This window comes from Toxotes jaculatrix, chromosome 9, assembly GCF_017976425.1.
Source record: "Toxotes jaculatrix isolate fToxJac2 chromosome 9, fToxJac2.pri, whole genome shotgun sequence".
Classification (NCBI taxonomy): Eukaryota; Metazoa; Chordata; class Actinopteri; family Toxotidae; genus Toxotes; species Toxotes jaculatrix.
The window spans coordinates 21,338,436-21,361,802 of record NC_054402.1 but is presented as its reverse complement, the minus strand read 5'-3'; the positions used below and the strand labels follow the sequence as shown (position 1 = coordinate 21,361,802).

At 43.0% G+C, this 23,367-nt stretch overlaps 1 protein-coding gene across 1 annotated transcript in view; it reads left to right on the top strand.

The window, feature by feature from the left end:
• The window catches only part of dpf1 (D4, zinc and double PHD fingers family 1), a 36,491-nt gene that overhangs the window by 2,316 nt on the left and 10,808 nt on the right, over nucleotides 1-23,367 (top strand). Inside the window, 7 exon segments of the mRNA XM_041046323.1 lie at nucleotides 10,767-10,796; nucleotides 11,440-11,600; nucleotides 12,723-12,830; nucleotides 13,154-13,281; nucleotides 14,580-14,669; nucleotides 15,630-15,708; nucleotides 15,818-15,949. Of these exon segments, the coding sequence (XP_040902257.1) occupies nucleotides 10,767-10,796; nucleotides 11,440-11,600; nucleotides 12,723-12,830; nucleotides 13,154-13,281; nucleotides 14,580-14,669; nucleotides 15,630-15,708; nucleotides 15,818-15,949 (728 nt within the window).

Sequence of the window (23,367 nt, the reverse complement as noted above, 5' to 3'; positions counted from 1 at the left end):
GGGCCAAACAACGAGCAAAATTTGGTTCAATGTCAGCCCTAATAGGGTGGCTGGCTGTGTGCCGGAGACAAGGCCTGTTGTGTCCTTAAATGTCCTTAAATTTTTTTGAATATCTGCAATAAATTATAATGAATCCAGTGGATGTAAATCTGTGGGAAGCGTTTACAGTTGTTGCCCATTGCCCAGCCAAGTGAGAGTGGGACTTGCGGTGTGATAGCCAGTTGATGTGTATGTGTGTGGAAGTACAGTGGAGGGTTCGTTTGTGTGCTAAGGCAAATCAGTGGAGGAGCGAGCAGCTAGCCCCAATCTACTGGGCATTTCCTTATACCAGCCCTCACTCCGTCTATCTCTCTGCTGGATTAGAGAGTCGTTTAATCTCTCTTTCTCTCCTTCTCCTCTGCTCTCTCCCCCTCCATCTCTCTCTCTTTCCCTCTTATTTCCTCTCTGTCCTCCCATCACCTCATGCCGCCCCGTCTTCCACATTCCCTCCCTCTTTCTTCATCACTTTCTCCATCCATCACTCTTTTCACCATCTCCCTTTTGTTCAGCCATTTCCTCCCTGTCTCGCTCTCCCTTTTCCCATTTTCCTTCTTTTTGGCTTCAAACCATCTGAGCCCTCCAAGTCACTTACCCTCAACCCCCCTGCCCCCACCCCTCCACTGCACTTCTTTACATTGTGAATCGAGCCATGCCACTACCTTAATATTCAGCAAAAAGTAGTGAGGGAAATTCTCCATGTATTTTGTCAGATCCCCTTAAATCTTGCTGGATAGCTTACCCCTAACAGTTCCTTTGGAGGGATTTACTGTAGATTTGGCCTATCTACTGACAGAAAGAGTCTATAGTCCACAATCTTTCCATTTGTGGCATCACAGAGTGGTATGTTAGTTACAAAGAAGATATGAAGATCCTGCCTCCTAATGGTTACATTCAATTCTGAGGCCTCCTGCTTATGAAATAGATGACAAAATCCATAAAAATGAAAATATTTTAGGAACAAAGTGCAATTTAATTAAATTAACAGTTAGACTCTCGCTTTATTAGAATGAATTTAAAGACACAGGTGGCAGGATTAGTCAAAATGGCAGATGATGTGGCATATATTTCAGCAATATTACTTCTTTGTGCTGGTTAGAGGGGGAGATGTAGATAATCGTGTGCTGTGGTATTGGCAGCGGTTGTGGCAGGGCCTATATAATATTATTTCTGCCCTGCCTGACTGAGCCGAGCTAAATGAGTTCCATGTAATAACCGGCTCTGTGTGCAAACAGCCCCGCGCGATGGCTGAAACCACAGCCTGAGCATCCATTTCTAGATCTTTCTTTCTCTTTCAATCTCTCCCTTTCATTCCCTCACTCGCTCATTTGTGTGGTATCACCCGTGCGGATGGAGACTCGCACACACACACACACACACACACACACACACACACACACACACACACACACACACACACACACACACACACACACACACACACACACACACACAGAATGGGAAACATACACTCAGTTGCACTCTCTCTCATTCCCTTTCTTGCTCTCAGTTTTTTTTTTCTTCATTCGTGGGAGTAAGCCTGAGGTCTGATGTTTTTAAGGCTATTTCTTTTTCCGAGTTATTCCTTTCATCATCCCCTTATTTAGACTTTCTATCTGTTTTACTTTGTCTTTTTTTAAGAAGACAGGGTAGGGAGAGACTGAGAGAGAGAGAGAAAGAGAGAGACATAGATAAGTATTTTTAGCTCTATGACCTATTTCTCCAGTGCTACCTAACTGACTGTCAGTCAGCTCCACTGCTTTGGGACCTTGTGTGATTTCCAGCCAGGAAATTTGGAATTTGTAGTTCTGTTGGGGTTTGAACTTGTAGTCCAAATGCAAAACATGGGAGAAGCAGAAAATGAATCAACCCAAATCTCTCCTCTCCTCTACTCTACTCCTCTCCTCTCCCCTCCTCTCCTCTCCTCTCCTCTCCTCTCCTCTCCCCTCCTCTCCTCTCCTCTCCTCTCCCCTCCCCTCCCCTCCTCCTCAGCATAATTTCTTCTCTCTTGTCATTCCCCATTTATATTATTCCCAGTGTCTGTGCGTGTCCAGTGGATCCCTATCAGGAGTTGTCGAGGGTGGAGTCAACACAAACCAATGGCTGTTCCCCTCTGCAGCACTTTAATAAGGATGCAGACTTGGGGGGGGGGGGGCACTAAGAAAACACACTCGTACACACACATGCTCACACGTGCACACCCAGATACAGAGGTAGGGAATCCATTGCCATAATAAGAGGCCAAGTGCAGTGGTGATAAATCTCACCTGAAGGAGCTGTTCAGAGGCAGATTGCCTTACCCTGATGTACTGCCCTCAATACACACTGCAGCTAGCTACGGGCTATATACACCCACACACATACACATAGACCAGGAATGAATGCACACACAAATACAAATAGCATGCATAAGGTATGCACTACTGTGAGAATGCACAAACACATTCAAACCCACATACAGGAAACATGCACAGAGAGGCCTATGATTCACAATTTTATAGTGATTTCAAGATAACCACACCCAGCGGACAATGAGAGAGAAGCACACAGGAAATGACACGCAACTCTTCATTAAAATCACAAATAGCATGTAACACAAAGCACTAAGAGAAATTACATGATTTATTGCATGGATCTGCCTCTGTCTACCTCCCTCACTCTGCTTTTCTCTGTCATATCTCTCATCACATTCAAATATGCAAACAGTCAGTTGCAAATACGCACACACACACACATATACACACATACACAGACGCAGTGCTGTGACAGCGATTCGAGGAAACTGACGTTTCCCAGCTGGTAGTGTGGCAGACGTCCGCTCCTGCACAGACACTGCCACACACACATTCACACACACTCCTGTCTGTCCATCTGTCTGTCTGTCACTGTCAAACTGAGTGTGTGGCCTCTTTGTCTTTCTGACTGACATACACTCTGTCACACACTCATACACACAGTCACTCACAAACACAAAGGTATGCCTGTACCTTTTCTCATTAGGTGACATAGAAAGTGCTGGTGTGTGTCTCCCCCTTGTTTTTGGTAGAACTATATTGGAGCATCTATATAACATCTATATCTATGTCCATCTATCCATCTATCTATCTATCTATCTATCTATCTATATATATATATGTGTGTGTGTGTGTGTGTGTGTCGTCTTTCAACTGCAGCCTAGCAATCTACAGAAGAACAGGAAAATTGTGTTCACGTGCATACAGACCCACAGATTGGGAAAAGAGAGAAAAAAGACAAATCATTTCACTGAGAGAGAGAGAGAGAGGAGGAGAGTAGAGAAGAAATTGAATTGAGGGTGGCGAGGATGGGGGAGGTGGAGGGGGAAGAGGGAGGAGGGGTGCATTGGTAAGGGTGATATTGCATAGTTTAATCTGTTGAGTTCAGCCATGGAAGGGCTGGGTTGGGGGAGGGGAGGAACAGTACAGTAGCAGGCCGCTAGATATTAGTTCTTCACTGTGCACACACACACACACACACAAAGCTCCATAGACCAGACAGCACCCGTGTGAGTGTGTGTCTGTGTGAGTAACTGCACAGATGGACAATGGTGGATGAGACAGGTGTGTGGACCAGGTGTACAGACTTGAAGAAGTGGGCACAAGTGTTTTTACAGGCTTAAAACTAACCCACACACATACATACACACAGAGCTCACAGCCATAGTCTCGGCAGCATTTGCTAACAAATCTAAAGTGCAAAACACTCCCATACAATCTGCACTCAGCCCTCATAAAGCCATTTACGTGTGGACTACTTCATTTCCTTCCAGTTTAATTACCTCATTTCACCCAGTTGGAAACCACCATTGAAATGAAATCCTTTGTTGGCATTGACGATTTTTTTGTAATTGTGGTCTAATTTTTATGATTCCCCCCTTTCCCTTCAGCTTCTCCAATGATGTGATTTCACCTCTAGGGGGAGCCCTCTGTTCCTCTATTGGTTAGAGAACCAGCTAATTGGTGTGGTTAATTGCACCTTAACCATAAACTGCTGCTGGCTCTGTGTGTGTGTGTGTGTGTTTTATCAGAGTGTGCATGCAACACTGGACTGTGACTCAGTATATGCTGAAGTGGACCGCTTCTGCTGAATAGGCCTTGAAGGATCACCCAGAGATTCAGACAATAGCTTAGCCAGGGTGGGCCTGGTGGGGTGGCTGTGCTTTTTAGGAAGGCTGTATGTCAACTGCCTGTCAGGAGCATGTGTGTGTTTATTTGTGTGTATGTGTACTCACTAGTTTCTTCAGTGTTTTCATGGAGGCCTCTCCCTCCCTGCTGTTTGCTTAGTGCAGGCTGAGGCAGACGGCTCAGTGTGGCTTATACACACACACACACACACACACAGACACACAAACTACATGCTCCAGGCACTCTCATTCCTTTCCCTCATCTAATCATGATTTAGTGTGAGTATGTCTCTTGTTAGAGGTTCATAATAATGTTCTTACCATGTGTGTATGCATGTAACTCTTTGTTTCCTAAAGTATGTATGTGTATTTGCTAACATACATTTCTGTGTGTGTATGCACATGCATGCATGTGTATAGGTGTCCTTTGTGTGTGGTTTTTTTTGTGTCCTTGCACGGTGCGGGCCTGTGTGATTGTCATTTCCGTCATGTCTGGACATTTTTGGTAGTCAGCTCCAGTTTGCTGGAGAGTTGGCTCTTTGCCAGTTAATTACTAAAGCTGCTAGTATTTCTCTCTGTGCTTATGAGTCTGTGTGCATCCATTAGTCTAAACTATAGCTGGAAGAAACCAGAAATAGAAATAAATGTTGAAAATATCACAAAAATGAAATTGGATGCAATTGTAAAATTAGTTTTCATGCTGAATGAGACATATACCCACAGTGTTAGCGCAGCATCAGGTCTTGGATTTCCTTCATTGGCAGAATGGTTCCGTGTTTTCAGCAACCTGCTTGGCCATAGGCTAGTGCAGCTGTGAGAGGTTCGTTTCCTTTATTTTCCCTATATAGATATAGATAGATCAACCCTTCTTTGATATAGAAGATATAGATATATCTTCTTTGAATATGTTAAAGGAATGGTTGACATTTTTGGAAATATACTTCACCTTCTTGCTGAGAGTTAAAGGAGAAGATTGATACCATGTGTTTCTCATGTCTATATATACATTAATATACAAAGCTACTGCCAGCTGCTAGTTAGCATAGCCTTAAACATAGTTTTAGAGGTGCAAGTAGCTGACTGTGGACAGATCTAGGCCAGCTGTTTCCTAGCAGTTTGTGTAGCAAGCTAAGCTAATAGTCCTCTGGTTGTGAGTTGGCTTCATGTTTAGCGGGCATCTTCTCTTCTGACTCTTGCCAAGAAAGCAAATAAATGTATAACAGCTAACTTCAAAGTCATGTCAGCCACCTGAGTAAAAATTAACTTCATATAACAATTACCCCCTTCTATTATGAGTGGTTTTTAAAGCTTTATCTGTGTTGCACATGCAGGCCCATGAGGGAGGACAGGGTGTCCCTTGCTGAATCAAGAACAGATTCATTTCTTTTCTATTCGGGTTCACTATTCTGCTTAACAAGCTGGCCGGCATGATGAGAGATAGCATTTGAGGGAATGTTTGCTGATCACGCTCTTTATGCTGTTGCCACCCCCTCAATGCAATTTTTGAATCAAATCTAAGAGTTGAAGATTGTTATTTTACAAATTGAAGTTGAAAGCGTGATTTTTCTCTGAAGGATATTTGCAGCTGAAATAGAGGTTTCCTGGTCCAGAAAAATGTGGCAGCCCTCTGTTAAACCAAAGAGAGCTAAGCTTTTCACAGGTCATCCTGCTCTGGTACCACAGGGCTCGGTACTTCTGTCTGTCTCTGTCTATTGCTATCTCTGTCTTACTTTTTGTCCCTTTCTCGTCTTACCCCTTGCCTCCCTGTCTTTCTGCCTATTCCTCTGTGGATGTCTTTTTCAATTTCTCTCCTCTGCCCGTCTCATTTCCCCTTCTCTCTTTCTTCAAGTGTCTTCTCCCAACTCTCTTTCTCTTTGTGCATCTCCCTCTCAGCCTCCACTTTGCCTCAGCTCCTCTCCCGTACGAGCCTCCAAACAGTCATGCAGCTCTGCTATCACAATATAATGAGATTGGGAGCACCCAAATTGAAAGAAGCCATTTTCTACAGCTGTCAACTTATTATCGAGAGGGGACTGACTTATTCCAGTACCTCTAAAGTCAGCCGAGGAGAGAAGGATGGAGGTGATGGAGGGATGGAAGGGAGCAGGGTTTGAAGTGAGAGGGCTGCTGAGGGAGGAGGTGTATGGGGAGCTCAGGGGTGAGCTGTTTTACATTTTGAATGTTTTCCTTTTTTTCCCCACTCAGTCTGTCTCTCTCTGGTATTTCAGTTTGGTCACCAGTTCAGCCCTTGAAGTCCAAGTCTTTTATTCACCATGTTACTCTTAATATTTTAAAAGGCAGTATGTAGGGCTTTGTGGACCTGTGTTCTTTGAATGTATGTGACTGTTTGAGCCCCTCTCAGTGTGTGTGTGAGTGTTTATTTTCCCACTTCATGACTGTTTATATGCAAACAGTAGGTATATTTGTGTCCAGGGGAATGGCTGCCTTTCTATTTTAGCCACGCTTCTGCTGGTACAAACTGGTTTCAAATTCAGGCATTGAGGTGTTGCTTCTTTCTGCAGCATCTTACAATGGCTGAACAGTGTCTGACTGGCTGTGTGGATCTAACTGGCTATTTTTTTGGACAGGCCTCTATCCTGCTCCATTCGTCATTCGTTTATTGTAAACTGCAGGGAGGATCACTGGCACCGCACTAAAGCAAAGTGAAACGAGGTGAGGAAAAAGTTCCGATGACGCACCTCCGAAGTGGCCATAAAATACCCTAATGCTCATATGCGCAGCCAATTTCAGGCTCTGAGCTGTAAAGAAACATATTCTCTTCAACAGAAGCAGCAGCTCATTCCCAGCGACACATTAGCGGACGTGAGCACAGCATGCCCCACATATTGACGCCCTGATCACATCCTTTAAATGTCACACGTCCAGTGATGGCCCGCGAGGTTGCAGAACTGGTTTAGGAGGTTTGGAATATGCCACGAACAAGCTGTCAGACCTCACCAGCATCTGCTAACTCTGATGGTAGAGTTGAATCTGTCCTTATTTCCAACTAGAATAGTTGAGTCTACTTGACATTTTCACAGAGGGTCCCACCCCCCATCTTATTTCATGTGAAAAAATAGCTTTAATCCTGCTTCTAAGGACATTAAACCATAAATAATCTTCTTTTTGTTTGAGTGTCTTGTCAAAAAGTCAGATCCTTTCAAACCTAATTTTGCTTTTATTCTAATCAAAGATGATTATATGCTCTGCTTGTACCTTCACATTGTTTGTTGTAGTGTGTTGTTGTGGCAGATTTCAATAATTACCTCAGCCAAGGAGGCTTTTAGTCCCATGAGTTTATTTGCTTTTTGTCTGTTAATTAGCAGATAGTTAAAAAACTATGTGACAGATTTCAGTAAAATTTGTTAGAAACTTAGGCCTTGGGCCAACAAGGAATTAATTTTGGTGCAAATAGCGCTAACATGGAGCTAATATAATTTTTCTCTTTGAAAGAATTAGAAAGAAAATTGTTTGGGATTCATCGGTTTGCAGACAAAACTGTTTTTAACAACAATAAATTTCATCTAATCACCGTCAATCGCTATCATGTGTGGTAAATTTAAAGGGACATTCCACTGTTTTTACACATCAAAGTCTGCTTACAAGTGTTGGGGATCATTGCTTATGTGAAGAAAGTTGTATAAAGCTAATTGTGGCTCCACTGTGTGAAATATGATAAATCGCCTCAAGTGATGTCACTTGAGTCAGGGTCTGCTGGCTCTGAAGACTGCAAGTTTGAAAATGAAAAAAATCTGGGCGTGTGGAGTTAGAAAGAAGTGAGCTTAGCAGACTTCTGTATCTCACTCCTCATCTCTGCTTAAGGCTCAAGCCAACCTCAAATTGCAATTATCTTTGTCATGAACAAATTATGCTCCGCAGTGCGTAGTGAAATCCCTTAGGTACCTGTTCCAGCTCAAATTGCAATGAAGTGAATGAGGACCAAAAAATTAAAAAGTGATTCAAATTTGTAAAACAATGGATACATCAAATCTAAATTTTCACAGTAAAATAAAATACACAGTAAAATAAAATACAGACTATTTACATATATTTTATACAGAATTGTGCAAATAGTATAAACTGACTTGGAGGTGGGGTGCGGCCCATAAGGCACAGTTCTTGTGTAGCAGTCGGATGGCCTGAGGGAAGAAGCTCGTCCTCATCTTCTCTGTGTTAGCCTTCAGGCAGCAGCAGCACCTCCCTCAGGGTAGCAGAGAGAACAGTCTGTTGTTGTAGTGGCTGGGCTCCCTAACCATCTTCTTGGCCTTTGATCTACATTGCCTGTTGTAAATATCCCGCAGGTCAAGGATGGTGGTTCTGATGGTTCGCTCAGCCAGGCGTACCTCTTCCCTCCTAGGGGCCAACCTGTCCTTTTTGGTTCTGATCCCCATGCAGGTGGTGATGCTCCCAGACAGGATGCTCTCTGTGGTGCAGGTGTAAAAGTTCCCGAACACTTTAGGGGGAGCTTAAAGTCTTTCAGGGATCTGAGACACTGACAAGCTTTCTTCACCAGGGTGTTGATGTGGCAGGACCACAATAGGTTCTGTATGATGTGGACACCAAGATATCTGAAGCTGTCCACCCTCTCCACCTGCGCATTCTTGGTTCTGAGTGGGTGGTGGTTCCTCTGGTGTGTTGTGCCAAAGTCCACTATCTACTACCTTAGTTTTATGAAGTTATTCTTCTTGCACCAATTCTCCAGGTAATTAATCTTCATCAGGTAGGCCTTCTCATTGTTATTGGAGATCAGGCCCTGCTGCTGCTGCGTCATCAGCAAACATAACAATGGTGGAGCCTGAAATGACCACACAGTCGTATGTTTCAGTAGATACAGCAGGGAGCTCAGCATGCAGCTTTGGGGGCCTCTAGTGTTGAGGGTGAGGTTGGATGACACATGGTGGCCCACTTGTACCACCCATGGTCTGCTGGTCAGGATGTTGAGGATCCATCTGCAGAGGGAGGGGTGTAGTCCTAGGTCTCTCGGTTTAGTGACCAGTCTGGAGGAGAATTTAGTGTTAACCGCTGATCTCTAACCAGCAAACAGCATTTTAACATAATTTCCCTTCCTGGTGTCCAAGTGAACTAGGCCTGTGTGGAGCATGTAGACTGCCGTCATCTGTGGATTTGCTGGGGTGACATGCAGGATGAGATGATGAAGCCTTTGGTCAGCTTCTCAAAGCACTTCACCGCTGCAGGGGTCACGGCTACTGGGAGATAGACATATAGACAGCTGGGCTGGGGTTTTATTCGAGACAGGGACTAAAGTGTACCGTTTAAAGCAGGTGGGAATAATGGACTGGTAGAGGTAGAGGTTGAATATTACTGTGAAAACAGGCACAAGTTGGTCAGCACAGTCTTTAAGGGCACATTCAGTAATACCATCTGGTCCTGCTGCCTTTCTGGTGTTCACACTGCTGAACATCCACCTCAGTCATGGTGCACAAGCTCTGCCGGGGATTCTGTTGGCTAACAGCCTTTAGCCTTAAAATGCACATAAAAGGTGTTCAGTTCATCAGTCAGAGACATGTTGAAATTCACTATTGACATGGGTGTCACTTTATATTCCATAGTCCCATGGTCCATAGTCCCTCGCACAAACCTCTGGAGCTGGACTGCTGAAGCTGTAGTTGTTTAGCCTCATTCACTGCCTGTTGTATGAGGCAGCTTTCTATTTGTCTATAATCCCGTGTGCAGGACTTGGGAAACGTCCTGATTGTAACTTGCTGGACAGTGTCATCCACCAGTTTCTCTATAAAACCCACGACCGCTTTCATGAACACATTGATGTCGTTCAGAGCGTCCCCTACGGCGGCCTCTGATTGGTTAGTCCATTGCATCACCTCCCTTTGCACCGTAGCTGCTGTTAGAGTTACGCATCACTCTGGCCAAAACTGTCAGTGGCCATGTTGCATTGTGGGTGATGTAGAAGAGTAAAAAAGGTGATATCTCTGGCTCTGCTGCATCAATTTTGATTCTTTTTTCTTATACACTGTTAGTGGTGAGTCTGACTGTTATAGGACTACAATGTGAAATATATGCAGTGTTCTTTTCACATATTATGCCATAATGCATAAACATATTGTGCAGTTATAAACCAAATTTTTCACATCTACTTGGAAAGTTGCTGCAAATGTCTTGCAAAACTAATTAATCAATAAATCAATAACACCTTTTAGAAGATGAACAAACCAAATCCAATGAATCACTATCAGCGACTGCTCTGCACTGTTTCTCTGACGTTGCTTCTGGTCCTGTACTGTAGCTGTGTGTAACTGTAGTTCTGTGTGTCCTGTATCTACCGTCTGTATAGCAGAGTGACCTTGATGTCTGCACTCAGCAGGAAGACACTAGAGAGGAGTGATTAACAAGAGAGAGACAAAGAGAAGAGAGAGAGAAGTGGGAAGAACGGTGAAAATTTCAAAAAGAAGTGTGAAAGTTTAAAAAAAAACAGGAAAGGGACATAATTCAGAGAAAAGCGAAGGCACGAGAGAGTGAGGATGTAAAAAGAAGCCAAACGAACAGTGGGTGGGGTGTAGGAGTGACTCACCACACATCTTTTGGTTTTTTCCTCTTCTTCTTCTCCCTACAGGCAATCTGGAGGTGCAGTCATCAAGAACAGGTAAGAGGGAGGATGAGAGATGGGAGGGAGGGAGGGAGGGAGGTGAAAGGAGGAGGGAGGGGGGGAGGAAGGGAGGAACAAAGAGAAGACTATTACACTGAATGTTAATCAAACTCACACTTGTACAGGTGAGAAAATACAGTGCACAGTCTACATTGTCCTCGCTGTGAGAAATGTGTTACCATACTGCTTGTGTGTGTTTGTGTGTGTGTGCCTGTGTGGTTTTAACAGTGTGCAGTTGCCAGCTCATCTGCTGTGACCCAGGTTAATAGGACTGTGCATCTCCACGGCTTGCCTACACACAGACACACACACAGTAAAACACACACACAATAGCTGCCCATGACTGTCCGCTTACTGCCCCTTCGGACTCACACACATTCACTTTAAGTGTGTGCAGCTTGAGGCTTGTACATACACACACAAAGTTTTGCCCTACACCTGTCCATGAAAGTCCACTTGAAGCCCTTACTCTTTTGACCCACACTCCACCTACACACACACACACAAGCAGAGGTTTTGCCATCCTGTTTCCCTGCTGATGTTAGACTGTATTCTCTCCTTCTCCTTCACCTTTGACCCCCACACTCTCTCCCGCTCTCTATTCTCCCTCCTCCCACTCCCCGCTTTCTCCTCCCCTCAGTCTTGGAGAGGAGTTTTACAAGGAGGCCATTGAACACTGTCGCAGCTACAATGCCCGTCTGTGTGCCGAGCGCTCCATGCGTCTCCCCTTCCTGGACTCCCAGACCGGTGTGGCCCAGAGCAACTGTTACATCTGGATGGAGAAGAACCACCGTGGACCGGGTGTGTGTCTCTATCCGTGTATATGTTTGTGTGTTCAGTACCTGGCCAGAATGAAGTGGCTGGCTGATGCTTGAGTACTCCACAACATTGTTGGTGTGTGTGTGGTGTTTGCCAGCTGTTGTGCTGCACAAATTATTCTCTCCAGTCATTTGTCCCGCGGCTTCCTTCCTTCCTCTTCTCTGCTTGTTGCTGTCTCTCTTTTCTTCCTCCCTCATTTCCTCCTCCTCTTTTCCAGGCCTCCTACCTTTCACACCTCAACTTTTTTTTTTTTTTACTTTCCCCAAAGGGTGTTTTCTCACCGCTTTCTCTTTCTCTGTAACATCAGTGTATTTTGGCAGTGAATCAGACACCCCTGTAGGCAATGATATGCCGCTGGCACCAACTATCCCAGAGAGAATGCACTTTATGTGTGTGTGTGTGTGCACATATGTGCATGAGTGTGTTAAGATTTGAGTTTGTAGGCTTTGCCTGGTGTCTACCAGTACAATTCTTTTGTTAGTTAGTTTTTAGTTCTAACTTGATTTGCATAGAATAGTTCTGAATTAAACTGAAAATTGAGTTGATTAACATTTTTCATGTGTTTTAAGATTTAAGGTTCATTCTTATTTGGTTAATTTAAGAGATTTTTAATGGCTGACTATTTCTAGTTTTCCAAAACCAACAAAAAGTAGTTTATATTTAAAAGCTGTATTAATAATTAGACATTGTTGGTTTGGAAGCACGTACATGTAACACAGATAAGCATTTACACCACGACCATTTGTATTTTAGGCCATGATATTGCTGTGACGTTAGGAATGAAAATGCCAGCGGGGCAGTCCACCTCTTTTGTCACTATTAGATAGATTAAGATGAAATTAACATACATGGTCCTCAGAGGATCAGAGGATCAACCTGCTGCCAGCAGGTTGATATTTTTTGTTTTTAGTGAAATGTTTTTACATCTATTGGATGGATTGTGATGAAATTTGGTGCACACATTCATGTTCCTCTCACAATGAATTAGCACACAACAAGTCAGACTTTGTTTTTCTAAAAATCCATCTAGTAAAAACTTTGTTCCTACACATTAGTCATGTTAGTGCGTCCTATATCTAGCTGTGTCCTCTCTCTGTGTTTCAGGTCATGCTCCAGGTCAGTTGTACACATATCCTGCTCGCTGCTGGCGTAAGAAGAGACGGCTAAACATCTTGGAGGACCCACGGCTTGTACCGATTGAGTTCAAGATCGGTGAGTAGTAAATAAGTCGGCCCATTTGAGGAACTTTTACCATTAACAACACTGTGGAATCTGTGTGTTTATGTGGGTACATATTGCTAAACTGTAAATGAATGCTGGTCATTAATGTTGAATCCCTTTCTGCGCTACGCTTCCCTTTTATGTGTTTGTTTATTTTTTTTATTCGGTTTTATTTTAGCTTAAGGCTAGTCTTCCAAAAGTCCATATTAAAACTGAAATAAAAACATATCCAAAATACTACAGTATAACACACATACACAGACTGCTAGTATGTTCCTTTTATTTCCCCTGATTGTAATCGTCTAATTCCTCAGACTATGAGGCTTCTCTAAAGAAGGAGGGGGGTATCCCGGATGGTCCTGTGCTGGAGTCGCTGCTCGCCGGGGAAACCCTGGACAAGAAGGTAGAAACCAAGGAAGAAGAGCCAATGAGCGAGTGTCAGGTGAGACTCGTTTCTGTTTCTTCCTTCTCTCATTTCCCTCCTCTGCTCTTTGTTGTTGTTCTTGTCTTTCTCTTATCAGCCTGTCTATGTCTTTTTATCCGACTGTATTACCCTGTGTGTTTATGTTTCTTTGTCTGTCTCTGCCTTTGTCTCTCTTGGAGTATGTGTTTTGTTGGTGACATAGGTTCCCGCAGCTCTGACAACTCCCTCCTGGCACAGTGTGTGTGTGTGTGTGTGTGATTGCACTGCAGCCAGTCTTGGTGTTTTACAGGGAATCCACTCGCGTGTTTTACAGACCAAACTTGTGAATCATTTTTTGAGGGAAATCCTTTATTCAACATATGTCACTCAGTAACTTCTGAGCAAAAACTTAATGCTCCTCTGGCTGAGTATTTCACCAACTAGACGGCCTTGCTCTTGAACTCTTGTGACTCAGATGGACAGTTAATCAATCAGCAGCTGAGTGAAGGGCCCTCACAGCTCTTTGAGAGCTGAAGTGGTGTTTAGGGCCTCTAATCTGGGACATACACAAACTCCAGTCAAGCTCCAGGCTCTCTTAGGTAGACTTTACTTTCAGCATCTTACTGCTCTCTGTTTACCACAATCAGTTTAAAGTCTTTTAACATAAAGTTGATGTTTTCCTACAAGGACAAAAGAGCTAAAAGTGTCTTGACTTAAAGGGACATTCCGATCATTTTACAAATTTTGTCAAAATGACCCTGATGGTGTTATCAGGGTTATCTTGCCTTGGATTTGTGACTTAGAGTTTCCAATAGAAATCCTGTATTATAAACTGGAGGACAGAAGTGACATTTAGGAGGTAGGTCTCAGTGAAGTGCAGCTATCTATGGAAAATGCAGGAGCAAGTGTTTTTGGAGTTTGACCCATATTAGGGAGTACAAATCCGGACATTTCAGACCTTTCCTGCTTGATTTTGTTCTTTCTTTTTTTATTATGCCTCTTGGGAGTCTGGCTTTATAGAAGTAGAATACTAAATTGCATTTTGAACTCCTTCAGTAGCGAAAGTTGTAAATTGAATTGTTTATTTCAATGAAATGGTGACACATTTTGCTATATTTAGTGTTAATGGTTCTACTCTGAGAGTTGTTTCCTGCTCTGGTAAACACTCTCAAAATCAGCAGGGAGATATGCAATTTCCTGACCATCCATGGGACCATGTGGAGCAATGCAAAAGGAAGTGAAGCCTGAGATGGAAAGAAAAGAAAAAAATGGAAACAAACCAACCTGGCTTACAGTCCACCTCACTCCCTCTCTCTCCCTCTATATCCCACCCATAGAAGTTGCTTGTTGGGGATTTCCCTCACGAGCTGGAGGTGGACGAGATGGAGGAAGACGTACCGAAGCGGAAGAACCGTACCAAAGCACGGGTAAGACAACAACAACAACTGTTTGGCTGTCAGTGTAGAATACTGAAGCCAGGGAAGCCTAAGTCTGCAAAAATGTGCCACATCAAGCTCACCGTCAAACTGGGGTGAAAGTTCAGTGTCCTGCCCATTAGATACAGTACATTAGCATAAACAGTTCTGAATTAGACAGCAGTTTAAGATTACAGCCCATAAGATTTTCTAATGTGCAATACTTGCGCACAACCATTGAATGCTCAGTTTTCAATAAAGTTATTGCCTGAAAGTCTATAAATTTGCAATCACATCTATAAGAATATCACTGTTTTGTAATTCCAAGTCTGAGGATATGATGATTTGACTTAACATATTTCACACAGTCTATATGACTTCTAACATCAGGAACAATTTTGTGCTTTCTTTGTAAACCAGCCTGTGTAATGAAATGTCATCAGACAAACCAACAGTTATTGCAAACGGATCCAGAAATTGAAATCACGCTGGGACTACCTTTTTTTTTTTTTTTTTTTTTAACAACTTTGATTAGATCAGACAGGTTTTTTCCGTGCTCTTTTTGGTCATCCTATGGGAAGATAATCAAGTGTTAACAATGTATTCTGGAAAGCATGACACACACATACACACAGACACATACACAGGCTCACACGCAGACACCAGGGTTGCTAATTGGAGCTGTTGCTCCCCTGCTAGGTGTCATCAGCCCCCTCCTGCTGGAAGTGGAGCTTTACACTGAGAGCAGATGATTAGAATGCAAACGTGCGTGTGCATGAATGTGTATATGTGGGTGTGTAGACACTTGAACGCACAAATGAGGAGTGTGCTGTTACGCTCCTTTTATTGTGTCTGTGTGTGCATATGTGCTTGTGAGTCAAGTGGGGAAGTTTAAACTTTTCATGTGTATCTTATGTACATGTGTGATCTTGTGTGTGTGTGTGTGTGTGTGTGTGTGTGTCTTTGCTGCAGGCCTACGGTGTCGGGGGCATGAGAAAGAGACAAGAACTGCCTGCCATTGAAGACAGAGACAAGCCTTACGTCTGTGACAGTGAGTGCAACATTACGTCTTCATACACATTTCTCTTTACGTTTCTTCTATTCTGAACTTGCATGTGCAGAAAGACTAATATTACACACCGTCCGTGCATGTGTTCCAGTCTGTGGAAAGCGCTATAAGAACCGCCCAGGGCTGAGTTACCATTATACTCACACCCATCTGGCAGATGAGGAGGGGGAAGAAGACTCAGAGCGACACACACTACCCTTCCAGCGCAAGAACAACCACAAGCGTGAGTCTGCTGTCTGAATATTAAACTTACCTACAGTTTGTTTTGTCGTCCATTGTTATTTACCTTATATGGAGTGTTTTGGCTGGACAGGCTGATTCTGGGTCCTCCGTTACAGAATGAACATGTAGTAGCTTTTTTTTTTCAGGGTCATTCCTGCAGGCCTTAATAATCAGAATATTATCAAGAACTATTGATTGTCCCGGAGTTCCTCCTGCAGCATTACAGATAGTTACTGTGCTGACTGAGCTAAATCCAAAGTTTGCACTTGTGTGGATAAAAGATAAGATTTCTCCCAGTGGAGATACTGGGTTGAGCTGATTTCTTCAGTTCCAACAGATTCCTCCCTTTTCAGAATGATGCAGTGACGCAGGTTTGAACTGTGTTTGTGGTAGATGAAACTAGGCCAGTGCAAGTCATCTGACCTGGCTTCTCAACCCACTTCTTGAACTGGGTTAAACAAGGGTCAGATGTTAGCTTTGGTGAACTGACATTTCATTTATGGATGGAATTTTTATTTAATGTTATTGATGGTTAAGCAACATTTAACAGATCAGACCATCCTGAAAAGACCAAGAGGAAGAGGAAGTGGAAAGAACAAAATGTTATTAATTCATTAGTTAATGACACAAAAACACAGTTCTGTGTAATTTCCTTCTGTTTTATTCATTTTTGCAGTAATGTGTTTATACAGCCACAGTTGAAGATAAGAGTGTCTGTGGAGGCAACAGTGACAGCAAGGATTATGTCACAGCAGCCTAATATGAATGGGAACAAATGGGAAAAACATGCATTGAATAGACCTGCAACATATGCACCATTTCCATGAAAACTTACTGGTTTTATTCTGACAGACACACTTAAGCCTGTTGTCTCCTATCCATAGCAGAATTTGCGGCTCCAAGTCGATTGGTGGTTGTACATGACACCTCAATATTTGCATGGTCGGCCCACGGCTAACTTTGCTCAAGGGTAATTCTACCTTTTTCTACCCTTTATGTGTTTTTTTAAACAATGTAAAATTAAAGCTTTCACTCTCTGGGCTGCTTTTGCCCAGGGCTAAAGTCACTGTCAGACCTCTTGTATTAAAAGGTCTGAGAGTCAGTTAGAAAGCAGAGTCAGCTGCCAAAAAGCACAGGGAATCATATCTATCTATCTATCTATCTATCTATATATATATATATATATATATATATATATATATATATATATATATATATATATATATATATATATATATATATATATATACACAAGTGACCATCACAGCAAAAATTATCAATTTTAGTCTTACTCTGAGAGTGTAAAGACAAACATCACTCCAGTGTTTCCATCTGTCATCACCCATCTGAGTTAATGCAACACTTAAGACTGTTTCAACAGCTCCTGCAAAGACACATCAGCTCAGTGAGAGAACTAACAACCTTTCAATCAACACTCAGCTAAATAACTGTCAGCGAACAAACACCAGTCATACTCGCTGCATTTTGTAACTTTCAATTTACGCTACACAGTATGGCTGCAGCTATCACAGGCTTAATGAGTATCCGTTAATGTGCTGGTCCAGAATATCATGAAGTATTTATAATGAAGACCCTTGGTATAGCTTGCTAATGCCTCCAGCGCTTCTTTCCAGACAGTGTAAGAATGTATGCAAATGCAGAGAGGTGGGGAACAGATGTTTTTGTGGTAAATCAAAAATGAATACAATCCAAGTGTTTTCAACCATGCTAGTGGCATGGCTTTATAGCCTGCCAGTGTTGGTTTGTCAGCTGGTCGTGAACCACTTTGGGTGCAGACAGAAGTATCTTAACAGCTATTGAATGGATTGGCATGAGATTTTGCACAGGCATTCATGAATCCCAATAACTCTGTTCATCCTCTGACTTTTCCTCTAGTTCCAACAAGAGGTTCACATTTGTGGTTTTGACTGAAATGTCTCGACAGCTATATAAAGCAAGGCTGAAAGTGAGGATGGGGAGGTTTTATCTGACTTTAAACATACTGTAGTTGAGGAAAAAAAAACAAACAAAAAAAAAACAAAACATTGTCATCGAACATAATCATAACATAAGGGTTTTGAAGGTATGGGAATAGTGTCATCAGGAGGAAGAGTACAATCTGTTATCCTTTATTTATTTTTTCTCACATCATACATTCTGATATGTAGCAGGAACAACACGGGTGAAACTGACATTAATGATTTCCATTTCATTTATATGTTCCAATAAGTCAGTGTGTACAAACCCTGTTTCTCAAAAGCATCCAAGGCTCAGATGCTCTTGGTCCAATTGTAAGTATATGGGCTAAGACCATCCAAACCTTAAGTTGCTTTTGGGAAACAGAAACCAGGTCTTGACAAGTTATAATGTCCATCATGAATAATGTCTAGTGAATTTACTCACGTTAAATGTCAGTGTGGATTTCACCTCATGTCACATCATTCCTTACGGGACTTTTGGCTTGTATTTAATCAGATCGACTGCAGGAAGTAAGTGTGAGAGATACTGAATATTGGCAGACTTCCTGAAGCTGTAAAGGGGCCCTGTGCAAAACCTAGAGGGGACATAGATTTGTACAAGCATTTAAAGAGTGAAGCAAGATAGTCCAAAGATCACTTATACAGTAAAAAGCATTGAACAAAGCATTGGTTGTAGGCATCCCAAGACTGCAGTTATCACAGGGCTACAAAGGTTCTGCTAATGGGTACCATAAGAGACAAATAGCATTGAACAACAAGTAAAGGAAATATTTAGGTTTCTATGAACAGGTCATGACTCGGACCTGCTCCTCCTGTCAGCTGCAGCGTCCACACCAACCAAATTGCTTGCTGTCTTTGTTTCTTTGTGGCTCTTTATTTTCACCCCGAGGGCCAGTTTTCTATCAGCGTGTGGTTTTTGTTCGGTGTTGTCGTCTGTCTGTGTGTGTTGTTTGTTTATGAACAGTTCTTTTAAGGATAATAGTATGCATTTATCCTGCAGGAGATTGTGTTTTGGTCAGTAATTGTCAGTAAAATGGCTACAGTGGTTCACACTCATAAAAACCAAAAGAAATAGCTGTGGACATTTGAAAAGACAACACAGACTATTCATCCACTTTCTTTGTTCCTCCTGGTCTTAAAACAAGCAATTTGCTCAGAATAGAACACAGATAAACACACAAAAACACACATATCCACATTATCGGTGTATGCTGCACTGCAACAATGTCCACACTGAAACTATGCCGCCTCTCAGTTAATTGGCAGTGTGTGTTTTTAAATTGGCCTGTCTGACAGAACAGACTGGCCCAGTACGTGTGTGTGTGTGTGTGTGTGTGTCTGTGTGTGTGTGTGTGTGGCCATGCTGCAGTCTTAGGTCTCTCCAGTGGAGGAGAGCAAGAGAGACGGCATTTGAATCGTTTAATATCCCCCATCACTCCCTCCCAAACAGTCAGTAATCACACACACACACACAGACACACACACACACACACGCACACATACACACACACGGCCTCAGAAAATGCAATCTTCTCTGCTGAAATGAAAAAGGAAGCTTAGCCTTTTTGGTTGGTGTGTATGTATGTATGTGTGTGTGTGTGTCCCCACGCACAAGCACACATGCATGGCTCCGTGAGTGTGTTCATATGTGTGAGTGTGGATACATTAATGTGTGTTTGTGTGTGTGTGTGTGTGTGTGTGTGTGTGTGTGTGTGTGTGTCCATGTGCCATTATAGCTTTCCCCAATCTGCTGAGTGTTATGAAGGAGAAGACTCCTCCACCCTTCAGTATATTGCCACATATGTAATAATATTAATATGGCTCCCCCAAATCAGAGCAGCCCTGCATGCATAATTCATGCTATATTCTTGCTCAAGAAACTGTCTAGACGCTATAGTATGTATGCAGCATCCACAACACAAGTGTAAGCTAAAACTTCACACAAAAACCTAAAAAACTCTGTCTTTTATGAGCCTCGTCCAGCTCCTTTCTCACTCCCCTGTTTTTCCATCAGTGTGATAAATGGCAGATTATTCCACCAGGAGATGAGATTTTCCTTCCCTCTCTTTCTCTTCGTCCATCTTTCACTACTTTCCTCTTCTCCTCTTGCTCCGCAACCTCACTTAACCCTCCTCTCCTCTCCTGTTCTGCCTCCCGTTTTCCATTCTCCTCTCTCTCATTTTGCTTCATCCATCATCCAGCTTTGGGTTTTCTTTTAATTTATTTCTTTGTTTTGTGTCTATGCACTCCCCCCTGAGCACCAACACCAAAATCAGCCACCACTATTAAACCTCTCCTTATATCTGGATCCAAGCCGATGTACTGTTTACTCAACATGATCAGCGCCATTAAAATTCATGACTGCACCACATACTATGCTTTTTTTTTTAAACCTTCTTTTACTTCTTCTAAACAGAAGAAGAAGGTTGGAGGTGGAGAAGGAGGGAGGGGGAGGAGGAAGGGAGAGTAGGATAGAGGGCGGAGGTGTGGGGGGTTCTCTTTTGGCATTGATGTGATGGTGGGAGGGGTGGGGGTAGAAGAAGAAGAAGAAGAAGAGGAGGAGGCTGAGGAGAAGTGGGATGAATAAGGGGGATGTTTACTTTAGAGGTCGGCCCTGCAGTGTCCACCTGAAAATTGGTTTTGTGGGTATGGAGAGAGAGAGAGAGAGAGAGAGAGAGAGAGAGAGGAATAAAGAGAGAGGGAGAGGGAGAGAGGTATATGAGAAAGGGAGTGTAAAATAGTGAAATAGCAGAAATAAGATAAATAAATTGCAAGAAAGACTATCGTAGAGAAACAGCAACTGTGAATGAATGAACGCGAGACATAAAAGAAAGACAGAGAGACAGAAAGAGAGGCAGAGGGGGAGGTAGAGAGAGGGAGGGGGGAGGTAGGGGCCGGGGGGTGGGGGGGATAGTTGTCATTAAATCCCCCTTCTCAAATCAGAACTGAGATTCAGAGGCCACTTTATCTGGACGGACAGACGGTCCTACGGTGTGGAGCAGCGGGGACGCTCTGACTGTGTGTGTCTAAAAATGCACACAACACACACATGCACACACACACAGTCACATACACTCACACACACACATATACAGTAGATGTTCGTTTCTTTTGGTGTGAGTGTGTGTGTGTGTGTGTTTGTGCTTGTGTCTGCCACTGAGTCGAGTGAATGTGCTGTATGGGCAATCATGCCCAACTTTGAGTGTGTATATGTGTGTGTGTGTGTGTGTGTGTGTGTGTGTGTGTGTGTGTGTGTGTGTGTGTGTGTGTGTGTGTGTGTGTGTGAGACATGTAATTGAGCCCTTTGAAGGTCAGCGTCCCTCTGTTCCTACTCACCATTGTTGGTTGTTGTGTTTTTTTTTTCCCCTCTCCAGTTTTTTGCCATGTGTCTCAAAATGGCCTCCCGTCCTCCTCTTGCTGTCTGCAGACAGAGGAGTGAAGGACGAATTTTGATCAACCAACATCAATATAAACCACCGCTGATCAACCTAAAATGGCCACTCCCCAGTCTGTGTCTGTTGTCCCTCCATATGCCCACCACCTCCTCTGGTTTTTCCCTCTCTTTACATCTGTCTTTCTCTCCTGAATAATACAGCAAAGGCGATTTGAAGTGTGCTAAGATTCCAGCTCTTGTGTTTATTGCTTTAGCTGTTACATTGCCATTTATAGCAGTGTCACTGGGCAGATACAGATATGTTTCTCTGCTAGTCTTTGTCAGTTCACCGAGTTTTGTAAGCTGTTAAATATTTGCGTCGAATGCAACCAAAACTTCTATTATTCTGTTATTCTGTTATTTGGTCAGGATTGTAAAGGGCTACATTTCAAAGTCACCCTTTGCTCTAAATCTTCTCAGTGTTTCTATGGATTTGTAATGATTTTTGGGGGTTTTTTTGCTCTCAAAATGTAAAAGTGACGATCAGATTTTAAGTGTGGAGAATGCCAAAGCTTGTCATAAGATTTGACGTACATGTATGTCATATTTCTACATGTTCAGACAGCACATGTGGAGAGATAGAGCATGCGGTGCTTTCTGGATGTGTTCTGAACTTTTCACGTACACCGGCATGCCTCCTCAGCTTTTTGATTGGTTGATTGTTGCCGCTGCTGCATGGCACAGGAAAGGAAGGGAGAAACGGCTGTTGCCTAGCAATCCGGTTGCCATAGATACCGCCAGGGCTCCCTCCTAAAGAGTACACTGTTATGTACATTGAAAAGAGAGAGAGGGAGAGAGAGATGGTAGAGGAGGGAGGGAGGGAGGAGAGATATGGAGAGAATAGAAAAGGGGAGGGATGGAGGGAAGGAGGAAGAAAGAGAGGAGAGAGAAAGAATCAAGAAGAAGAATGAAAGAAGTTGAAGTATGGAAGGAGCAGAGGGGGCACAGAGGAGTTCATTAAAAATAACATAAAGAATGGGAGGAGAGAGAGAAAACAGACAAAGAGAGAAGCAGAGCGAGAAGCAGAGAGTTGTACAGACTGAGGAAAAAAAAAAAGAAAAAAAAATCTCTTCATGATTCATCATATAGATTCCCCCAGACAGTTGGAATGGTGAAGGCAGGGTAATATTGGAGTCTGCTTCATTTGGTATTCTGTCTTAAGATGTGGTACTGTGGCTTGCTGGCTGGTTGTTTTGTGGTTCCTCAGTTGTCTTGGCCATGTTTGGATAAGCCCCCACACTACCACAGCCGCCCCCCCCCCCCCCCCCCCCCCCCCCCCCCCCCCCCACCCCACCAACACCACCACCAATTCCACCCACCACCCCCAACCCTAAATCCATCCTCACCCTCTATCCATCTCCTGTTGTCTGTTTTTCTGTCTGTGACTGAATGTAATTGTAAAACACAGCAAGGAGGAGGAAGAGGAGGAAATAAGAATCAGTGCAACAGTTTCATACATGCCACATTCATAAATTATTTCTGCTGTAATAAAAATGCCCAAACATCAGTTGACAAAATGCAATAGTGATTTAACTTTTGCACATTCTGGTCTAAACTCTGTCAAATTACTGTATTATTCCTGGAGAACATCCTCATGCACACAAATGATGCCTTTTTACAAGTCTGGTTTGTTTGGAATGAAAATCTAATTGGTAGTTAGCACAAGCAGCGATAGCTACCATGACTGAACACACAAAGAAAACGGCACCACCTACAGAAACTCAAACTCCCCATTTCAGTGCACAAATACCACATAAAATGGGTTGCAGATTTCCACTTCAAATGTTTTTATTTTTGTAAAAAGTCTCCCTTTTCAAGCTTATATTTTGTCTTAGCCTGACTGGTGATTTGACATTTCCACATGACAGTGCAGGGCTGACATATAGTATAGTGGACCATGTGAGGCTGGGCACAATTCAAACAGGATTTCACAGTCACATTCCCGGTCGGCTCTCTCCCTGGAACAAAATAGGATTAATAATTTGCATTTTAACTCTTCATCGACAG